Source organism: Crocodylus porosus, unplaced genomic scaffold (genome assembly GCF_001723895.1).
Source record: "Crocodylus porosus isolate Cpor-Errol unplaced genomic scaffold, CroPor_comp1, whole genome shotgun sequence".
Taxonomy (NCBI): Eukaryota; Metazoa; Chordata; order Crocodylia; family Crocodylidae; genus Crocodylus; species Crocodylus porosus.
In genome coordinates this window covers 46,956,104-46,967,089 of record NW_017728949.1, presented here as the reverse complement: position 1 = coordinate 46,967,089, position 10,986 = coordinate 46,956,104, and the positions used below count along the sequence as shown (strand labels likewise).

At 42.7% G+C, this 10,986-nt stretch overlaps 1 protein-coding gene across 6 annotated transcripts in view; it reads right to left on the bottom strand.

Annotated features, from left to right (window-relative positions):
• Positions 1-10,986, bottom strand: part of SCN1A (sodium voltage-gated channel alpha subunit 1) — a 177,492-nt gene that overhangs the window by 68,025 nt on the left and 98,481 nt on the right. For all 6 annotated transcript variants that reach the window (XM_019553579.1, XM_019553581.1, XM_019553576.1 and 3 more), the window contains 3 exons: positions 7,084-7,257; positions 4,601-4,957; positions 3,281-3,766 (listed from right to left, as the gene is read on the bottom strand). In XM_019553579.1, the coding sequence (XP_019409124.1) occupies positions 3,281-3,766; positions 4,601-4,957; positions 7,084-7,257 (1,017 nt within the window). The remainder of the gene's footprint in view (positions 1-3,280; positions 3,767-4,600; positions 4,958-7,083; positions 7,258-10,986) is intronic.

Here is a 10,986-nt window from a genome sequence, read left to right as displayed (position 1 = left end):
GCTCTCCCCTGCGGCTCCCGGGGGAGAAGGGCCTGGCAGTAGGAGTCTAACTCCTGCTCGCAGTCCCTGATGGCACGCAGTCTGTGGACTGTGGCCTGGAGCTCCTCCGGCTGGCGCGCCAGAGACCCCAGGAGGGAGCAGACCCCGCAAGGGGAGGTGGCCATGCTCCCGGTCCCCAGAGCCTGAAAAAGGGACAGGCAGCCCCCGCAGCCAAGAGCCTTTTACCAGAGAAACCCATGGGTTTTGCAGTTTTGAGTTCCAGCATGCAAGGGCTGGGAGGGAGCAGGAGGCAGGTGGTTAGACAGGGGGTGCCATATACATATATATGCACATGGCCACCAGGCAGCCTGGAAAGCAGCTCCTACAGGTAAGAGGCCCCCATAGGGAGGGAGTTGGGCAGGGCTGGGATTGGGGTTGCTGCCCAGCAGCGTGATGTGTGGAGTTTGGGGCTGCTATATGTGGCTGCAGTGCTCCAGCAAGAAACAGAAAGGGACTGTGGGCAGCTTGTCCTAGGAGTTGGGGGGAGGCATCAGCTCCCTGCCACTGCATGTACTCCCAGGAGCTGGGAGGGACCCATGTCACCCAAGTCTGTGCATGAGGTGAGTGCATACTGCTCACTGTGGGCTCAGGCTGTCATCCTGCTGCCTTCTCCAAGACCTCTACAGCCCAGCAGGTGCAACACAGTGCTGCAGAGTACAGTGGGGCCATGTGGGGATCCCCTTGCCACTGTGAGCTCTGTGCTGCCCTGGTGATGCATCCCCAGCAGGCATGGCACCAGCAGAGGCAGCGGCATGGGGTTGTGCCCCTCCCTGCTGTTGTGCGCACAGATCTGGGGCCCCCGGGAGTGCACACAGAGGTGGGGAGCCAGGCCCACCCTGCCCAAGCCAGCAGCAGGCAAGAAGCAAGGGGGAGCTGGGGTCGACTCTGCTGCAGCAGCCACCACCTCCTGCTGGGGACAGGGGGCTGTGGACCTGCGTCTCTGGCCTTATAGTCCTGACAGCTGGGGGAACCCTCCAGTAGGGTAGGGGCAGGAGTGGCAGGAGGTTGTGGCTTGCAGGTGATGGGTATGAGCAGGGCTGGTGGGGATTGTAGCAGGGTGTGAAGAGCACCAGCAGGGCCAGAGGGTTGTGGTGGAGTGGGGGTGAGAAGCATGAGCAGGGCCAGGGAGCTGTGGGGGGGAGTGAGGGGTACCAGCAGGGCTCTGGGGGTCAGTGAGGGGCCTTTTATTTTAATAATGGATTTCAGGGTTTTTATCAGAGAATTATTTTTATTAGGGAAAACCAGGATCTCTGAGTATCACTCACCCAACTAAGTTGGTCACATAGGGCATTTATATATGTACCTTTGTCTGCTCTGATGTGCCAGAAATCCAGCACGTTGACACAGACTTGATTCTTCAAGGCTGCAGAGCACGCGAGCTGACGCACTTGGTGCTGTGTCACGTAGATTTGTATAAACAGTGAAATGTGCATTAGTGCGCAGAAAATGATGGTGGTGTGCTTTTGAACTAAAACAACTCCGATGCGTTTTAGTTCAAAAGCCCACTGCTGCCATTTTATCAGTGCTAATGAGCATTTTGCTGTTTATACAAATGTATGCACCTCAGCGCCCAGTGCTTTTAAAAGCACCTGATGGTGCAGCGCACACACGTGTACAAATGCCCACAGGATACTTGCAGATATTTAAAAAACCCCAAAACAGCACTTTAGGTTAAATTCCATACCACATCTGCGCCAAGCCCAGAAAAGGCAACATGTTAATTGAACCTGGCTTGCCCAGCATCTAACAAGGAGCAAAGATGATTTTAATATATGGAAGAAGCAGCGTGCTACTTTGACCAAGCTCTGCATCATCTGTACAGATTGGGCACTTCAGTGGCACTGCTTTGGCATTTTTATCTAATAGCTGATTCAATCAGCTATTAGATAAAAGTGCCAAAAAGCCTTAAGGTGGTCAAGTTAGCCTTAAACTAGCTGAATCAGGTCTGGATGCCTATCCAGCAATGGCAGAGATTAGCATAGTTAATTTACCAGATCAAGAAGATGGCTTTCTACTGATCACCAGATAGCTAGTTTAAGGTTAATATGTGCCATCTTTATACTACAGTCACATACTGTCAGATCACTTACAAATTAACTTCAGATATTTTTAGGTCAACAAAGTGTGGCTGAATCTGTGGCTGGCTTACAGCTCAGAAGCTGATCCTTGACTGTGGCCACGCTTTGATAAAAGTCATGAGCAAAATCTGTACACCATTAAAGCCAACAGCAAAACTCCAATTGATACCAACATGTCCAGGCATATTATCAGACAGCCCTAATGCAGGCAGATTGTGCACATGCCACAGCCCTCACTGGTCTGAATGTGCAGCAGGTGCACAAGAAATTTTACCTGGAGGCAGCAGCACCCCATTGAAACAGAATCAACAGTAGTTCTCTACCAGGAATGCTGCCGTATTCAAAAAAGTAGTGGAGGGGTGCTGTGACTGAAAACAGTGAGAAGCACTGATCTAGCAACAGATGTCCTATGGCAATGTTCTATTGTATTAGCATAAGTCCTCAGTTATAACTAGCCCAACATTAAGTATCTTTTCATTAATCTTGATCTAGAAAAGCTGATGATTCCAATAGCTAAAAAATCCTTTTATCTAAAAGACAAAGTACCCTTGCTCCTCATACACCTATCCCACTCTAGATATAAGGTCTTTTCTAAGCCCTGTTCATCCCTGCATTGCAGCTCCTGGGAAACTCCCATGAAGCAAGGGCTTTCCTGAGTGGCAAAGATCCAATTCATGATATACCTAGTATGATTCCTAATGCAGGAGACATGTCCAGGGTGTTCTGGAAAAAGTAGGAGTGTGATTGTGTATTGTTGTGCTTATCTGTCACTAGTTTCTGCAATGAGCTCTTAAAAGCATAAATAGCTTGTAGAAAACATTAGCCTGTTGGGAAGCTAAAGCAGTTCCTAACCATCTCAGGATATGCAAGGAAGAAACATTTTATAAAACTACTCCTGCCATCCTTTGGCCCCATCCTCTAAGCCAATTCAGGCCTATATGGGGATGAAATCTTTCATCCCTTTTTATTATATGTCCCCTTTGAGTCTCTTATAAGGCCGTATCTTTATTGTTATTCATTACAATTACTTACTTTCCCGTACTTTTTTCCATATGCAGGTCACTATCAATACCTCATTGGTAAACCGACTAATTTATGCTGAAAAAATCAGAAAAATTATCAAATAAAAAAAAAAGTTAAACGGACAGGAAACATTTAAATACCTCTTTGCTTTCTTCCAGATCTGACTCACTGCTAAACTCTTCTGTATTTAAATTTTCAAAATCCGACTCCCCGACAGCAATGGGTACCGTCACAGTGAGACTTGGGTTGTTTATGAACGACATGTAATCACTTTCATCAATGATGTATTTTTCCACACTGCTGCCTGTGCCTATGCCACTCGTGGTTCCATTCCCATCTCTAAGATAATCATGGTCTTTGCTTATTTCTGCTGTCATGTGGTTAGAAATGCAGCTGTTCTTCTTGTTGTTTAAATCTTCAAGTGGTTTGATTTCATCTAAAGCTTTCTGTTTTTTAACAAAAGATTTTTGGATGAATTCACGGACTTTTCTTTTCACATAATCTACTCCTTTCTGCATTCTTGCTACAGCAATCTGAAGATTATTCATTTCATTATCATCATCTGTGGCAGCAAGGTTATCTGCACTAAATGAACTCAACAGCAAAGCCAAAAATAGGTTCAATACCTGTAAGGGAAGATAGAAAATAAACCCTAAATTTACCTCAGTGGAAATATTTACTGCTATAATACTTTGCACTATCTGAAGCATAAGAATAAAGGCCCAGATTTTCACATTTCTCCCTCACTACTGCCCCAGCCCCGCAAAAAATCAAATAATGGAGGATTAGATCATTAATAAATGTGTTTACCCAAATTGCTCTGGAGAGAAAGTATGTTTTAAGTAATGATTATTTGAAGAAGAGCAAACCACATAATAAAGGAGTGATTCATAAATATGATAAATGAAAGCGGTAAATATAGTTTGCTATTCTTTTTAGGGGCCTATTTATTGTCAACTGCCAACTATGTGAAAATGAACTTTTATTTGTGAATATTGGCATAAAATATTATTTATTTAACAATTCAGACAAAGAATTTGTTATTTATTACCACCACACTGTTTAAAGAAGTTTCATTTATCCCATCAGAGATCACAAATTATAGCAGTTGTGATAGGTGACCATATATAATAAAAAATTCAGAGCAAATGGTTTATGAAGACCCAACAGGTTGAAAATTATTTGAAACACCAAGTATTTTCAAGTAATCAAGATCAAACATCTAGAACATGGCTAAGTGCTTATTCCCTTTTTACAAAACAGGAATTTGATCCTGCATGGTGCAGAACATTCTGACCTCAGTCCAAGAAAGCTCTTAAGGTGAACGTCAATCGCTTGAGTAGCTTGACGGAAGTTTCTTGTTTAAGTGCTTTGTTGAACAGGAGCCAGAGTGCTTAGAACATTTCAAGACTGAGCCTCCATTTTTTACAGAATAATCTTTGATTTTTTTAATTACATACCACTAGGTTTCCAATCACCATGACCATCATGAAGACAGTAAGGCACATAGCTTGGCCTGCAACCTCCATACAGTCCCACATGGTCTCTATCCATTCTCCACACAGAACCCGAAACACAATCAAAAAAGAGTGGAAGAAGTCTTGCATGTGCCAGCGTGGAAGTACACAGTCAATTGCAATTTTGCAGACACATTCCTTGTAGTTTTTACCAAATAGCTGCATACCAACCACAGCAAAAATGAAGACAATGATGGCGAGCACCAAGGTCAAATTCCCCAAGGCTCCTACTGAGTTACCAATGATCTTTATCAACATATTTAGTGTTGGCCATGATTTTGCCAATTTGAAAACTCGTAACTGAAAAAAAAAGAGTAGAAAAGCATTGTGAGTATTAATTTTATTGAAAGCACAAGATGTTTTAAAATTAATTTGTGAAAATATATTGGCACAGAAAAGTCACTCAGTGGCAGAGAATGGATGCTGAAAGGGAGAGTAAACTGGAAACAACCAGGGTTTTTTCCACTGTTCCTTTCTCACTTGCAGCCTCCAGCATTTAAAGTCTAGGAACTTCTGATTCAGATTCTGTATGCCTAACTCTCATGCTCAATCACTACTAATGTCCCTTTCCTCTAAGAATTTCCTCCAGCCCCCTCCTTGGTTCACCACGGAGCATGCTGGAGGGGGGGCCTTGCACTCCTGTGGGACACTCCATTTGCCCCTAAGAATTTGTCCAATCCTTTTTTGTATCTAGTTAAACTCTCAGCTTTTACCACATCTGATGGCAATGAGCTCCACACTTTTGTTATACTGTGTGTAAAAAAGAACTTCCTTTTGTTAGTTTCAGGCTTACTACCTACTACGGCTGTGTGAAGCATTGATCCCTGATTCAATTCGGTGGAGATTCAGATTGATTTGGTGGGTGAATCTCTGAATCCAAATTGAAACAGAGGACCCTTTAATCTCTCTGAATCAAATTAGAACCCTCTGGATCAATGTATCTGGAGAGTGTGCTGCCACCCCTCCCCACCCCCGGCTTTGTGACTGGTGCCTCCTGGGTCTGGGTGGGCACCTGTGGTCCCCCCATGGATGATCACTGAGCCAGGGGGAGCCCAGGGGGACCCCCTGTGTGCTCCCCGGTGGACCCAGAAGTGGACTGGAACCCTCCTGGGTTCACTGCTGAGCATGCTGGGGGGGAGGGGGGCTGCATTTGCCCCAGCACCACAGCATTCACAAGCTGCACCTGGTACCATGTTGTATGTAGAGAAAACATTTCAAGCTGTGTCTATATCGAAACACTGTCCTCAATTCAGGTCAAATCTGAATCGAATAGGGCCCGCTTTGCATATCCCTACTACCTACTAGTTTTATTTTGTGACCCCTAGTTCTTGTATTGTGTGAGAGAGTAAATCATAAAACCCTATTTACTTTCTCTTTGCCATTTAGTATTTTGTAAGCCCTTATGTCTCCCTTCAAGCATCTCTTTCTAAACTGAATAGGCCTATCCTCTTTAGTCTCTCCTCATATGGAAGCTCCTCCATAACACTAATCATCCTTGTTGCTCTTCTATGTACCTTCTCCAGTTCTTCTATATTCTTTCTGAGGTGTGGGGACCAGAATTGGGCACAGTATTTGAGGTGTGGATGCACCATGGATTTATAAAGAAGCATGGCAATACTTTCCATTTTTGTTTACCCCTTCTTAATAATCAACATTAATAATTAATTTTTTGTTGCCTTTTTGATAGCTGCTGAGCACTGAGCTGATGTTTTTTAGAAAACTGTCTGCAGTGACTCCCAGATCTCTTTCCTGTACGCTAACAGCTAATGTAGAGTCCATCATAGTATAGGTATAGTGTGGGGTCTTTTTGCCTAAGTGCATCACTTCACATTTATCTACATTGAATTTAATTTGCCATTTAGTTGCCTATTTGATCAATCATGCCAGATCCTTCTGTATTTCCTCACAGTCTGCCTTGGACTTTACCACTTTGAGAATTTTGTGTCATTTGGAAATTTGGCCACCTTGCTATTTACTCCTTTTTCCAGATCATTTATGTCAAACAGCACTGGTCCCGGCATAGCTCTCAGGGGGACCCTGCTGTTTACTTTTTTCTATCCTGAAAACTGACCATTTATACTCATTCTTTGCTTTTTATACTGGAGCCAATTTCTAATCCATGAATAGACATTCCCTGTAATCCCATGACTCCTAACTTAGTTAACAGCCCTTTAATGGGGGACCTTATCAAAAGCCTTTTGGATGTCCAAGAATACTGTGTCAACTGGAACACCCCAATCCACCTGCTTATTGACATCCTCAGAGAACTCTAGTAGGATGGTGAAGTATGATTTCCCTTTAACAAAGCTGTGTTGACTACTCCCTATCAAGTAATATTCATCTGGTTAAAAAACAAGCACAAAACTGAAATAAAGTTAGTGTTACAAGAACATTTGTAAAATGTAATATTTTAGCCATGTATTTACCAATCTGAATGAACGAAGAACGGACAGTCCTTCCACATTTGCAAGACCAAGCTCAATCAAACTAAGGGTTACAATAAACCCATCAAAAATATTCCAGCCTTCTTGGAAATAATAATAAGGGTCCATAGCAATTATCTTGAGAAACATTTCTGCTGTGAAGATCCCAGTGAAGACCTAAATTAAAAATGCATTTAATTAGAAAGTGGTTAATTGCTAATTCTATTTTTGTGCACATTTTTATATTTACCTACATATCTGCAATTAATCCACTCTAAAATAGCTATTCATAAAAACTAACTCAGTACTTTTTCTTTCCCTAAAAATGGAGCATGGACCAAGAACTGATTCTCTTCAAACTGAATTTAATTTAACATTAAAGCAATTACTTAAATTGCATGCTTATAATTCAATTTTAACTCAGTCAGAATGCCTGGCTCTTTCCAACTTTATAGTACTACAATATTACAAAAGTGGTTTTCACAGTATACAACTGGATGATTTCCAAGAAATTACACACTGGTGTCCTTAGAATATCATTCATGATATTCTGCTGTTATAGGCCCTCTTTTAACACCTGTTCAAGTGAAGATCCTTTACTGGTATAGTTTTATTGACTTCAAAAGAGCTATGACAATATGCACTAACTGATGACAAAAGAAATTATAACCATTTAAGCAAAGTGAGAATTTACTGTGTGTGTTTTTACTGGCTGTAATGGACAATTAATGACACGATCTAATTAGTATTTAATATTCAATGTAGCTTAATTACAGTAGCTTCTGATAAAGTTTTGTAATTGAATCCTATCCTATCCCTATTTTGAAGTGGTTATATATAATATATGATATATTACAGGAACTAATAGTATAACATTATAACTAAATATTAATAATATGCAGTTTTACTATTGTGTATTACTATTACAACATTATCATATACATAATATATAATATATAAAGAATAAACAGAAAGCTGACAAGGAATGGAAAAAAATTACATCTTGGAAAACAAGAAGTGTAGGAATAATGTGAGAGTTATCCAAATTAGTGAAAGGTTCATCAGATATATGAATATAAAAATAGAACAAGGATGGAAGAGGCAAAGCCACTATACAGTGAGAATATAAGGAGATTTAAGATTATCTAGGTATGGCTCAAATACTAAATGAGTATTTGGCCTCAGTTTTCAAAAAAGACAATTATATGAGCCATGAGAGTAAAAGCAAAACATCTAATGAGAACGAAAGTAGAAACAGAAATTATCATCATAAGAGGTAAAAGCAAGCTTCAAACCTAATATAATGAGATCGGTGATGAATAGATTACCTCTCTTCCAGAATTCTAAAAGAATTGTCACAAGAAGCTGGAGACTTGGTAATACACATGTACAAACTGTGGGGATTCCCCTATTCAACACTGGTGAGGCCCTGTCTGGAGTAGTTTGTCCAGTTTTGGGCCCCCCACTATGGAAAGGATATGGACCAATTGGACAGAGTCCAGCAGAGGGCAATGGTTAGAGGACATGGGTACATGATTTACAAGGAGAGGCTAGGGGAACTTGGCTTATTTAGTCTGGAGGAGATAAAATTGAGGGTGAATTAATAAAAGCCTTCAACTACCTGAAGGATGGTTACAAAGAGGATGGAGCTAGACCAGAGTGGGCAAATTATGTCCGGTAGGTCAGATCTGGCCCGCCAAAAGATTTCATCCAGCCTGCTGCACATCCCTTGGCCCTGTCCAGCCACATGCAGGGGGCAGCCCAGGCCATGGCATGTGCAGCTGGTCCTGTCACCCCCAGGCATGCAGCAGGACTAGGGTGGTAGTGGCCAGACTTTGCTTCCCAGCAGCTCTGGGGAGGGTGGCAGCTCCTTCCAGCAGCCGCTACTGCCAGTGTCATGGCCACTGACAAACCCATATTACTAGGCTAATGCCAGACCAGTTTAGTAATCTACCACTTATGGAGTTTTGGTGAGTTGTTGCAGGTGGGGACAATGGAATGCTGACCTGGCCTGGCCCAGCCTAGCTTTGGGGGTGTTGATCTGGGGCTCACCAAAACTCTCTCCAAACCAAAGCTAGACTGTCCTCAGTGGTAGCAGATGACAGAACAGGAGCAATGGTCTCAAGTTGCAGCAAGGTAAGTTTGGGTTAGATAGTAGGAAAAGCTCTCTCACCAGGTAGGTAGTAAAGCACTGGAATAGGCTACCCAGGGAGGCTGTGGAATCTCCATCCTTGGAGGTTTTTAACATATGGCTAGACAAAGCCTTGACTGGGATGATCTAGCTGAGGATAGTCCTGCTTTGAGCATGGGGTTGGACTAGATGACCTCTTGAGGTCCCTTCTAACCCTAATTTTCTATGATTCTATGAAGTACAGCAGACATCTGTAATATGTACATCACCTCAAGGTTGGTGCCATATAATTGGAAAATAGGTAATCTAATGTATATATTTAAGAAAGGGAAAAATGTATTCCAGGTAATTACATAAGTATTTTACCCCAATAATATGCAAGGTTTTCAAACAGATATTGGGGGAAAGAATAATTAAAGGCAAGGAAATAAAATGAAAAAGAGATAAAAAGCAACAAGAGCTTACCAGACTAGCCTGATAGCTTTCCTTCAAAATAGATAACAGATTTTCTAGACATAGATTTCATCTATCTAGACTTCAGTAACATATTTGATACAGTGTGACTTGGCATGCTAACAGTTAAGATAGAGAAGATGGACTACAGGGAATTAGGAGAAGAATTGTAAGGTGATCTTGAAGACTGGATACATACAAATGGGACAATATTCAATAATACAAAGTGCAAGGTCACATACTTGGGATGTGTACAAGCATTCAATTCAACCAGTTGAACTTCAACCACCTAAGACTGAAATTCAAATGGGCTGAAACTAGTATATAAGCATTCAAAGAGTTGTCTAAAGGCTCTGCAAGCAACCTGCAACACAAAAAGCACCCAGCCAGAGGGACCCAGAGCACACATCTCAGCATACTTTTCAGATTCCCAATTCTTCATGCATATGGGTGACAGCAGTCAAAGGTACAGGTCAGGACTGATGAGCTGGTAGCCCAAGAGAACCCTCCACCAAATGCCCCTCCAGTGCTCAGGGGTAGTCTACACATTCATTATGTGCTGTAGTAACCAAGTACTAAATCAATGCACAGTAACTCACATTACTGCACAGTAGCACCAGTGCATGGTTTTTTTTCAGATACTAACTGAGAAGTAGCCTAATATTACTGCACAGTAGCATATTAGCATGGGTTTTGCCCAGCATGCTACTGCACAGCATTACTAGACTACTACACAGTTAGCATCTTGTACACAGTTAGTGTCTAGCGCACCCAGGATATCAGATAGCAGACCCAGAGTAGGTCTGCTGTCTTTTTATGGCTGGACCATGAAGCAGAGACTCTGTCTGGAGCTGTGGGTAGCTGGAGCAGTGCCTCTGCCAACATATCCAGAGCCCTGGCTATGGCTACAGAGGGAGGATTTTGCCTATAGACAGCTGGGCACCTACCATACCAGTCAGAGTTGGGCTTGTAGCCCTGGTGTGTGTGGGGTAGTTGCCTGTAGTCCTGTGGGGGCTCTGGCTGTGAGAAGCCTTGACACCACAGCCACAGCTGAGGTCTCTCAAGTCCTGTGAGTGGGGAACTTTTCCTCATGCAACACTTCAGATCTCTGAGCCTATAGCCTGTGCAAAGGGCTGAAGGCATGGGACTCTACAGTGTGGTGCACAGGGGAATGTCTTTTCTCCTACACAGCTCTTAAGAATGTCCATACCTGCAGCCTCTATGTGTGAAGCTGCAGGTTTCATAGTTTCATAGTTTCTAGGGTCGGAAGGGACCTGAGCAGATCATCTAGTCCGACCCCCTGCCATGGCAGGAAAGAATAC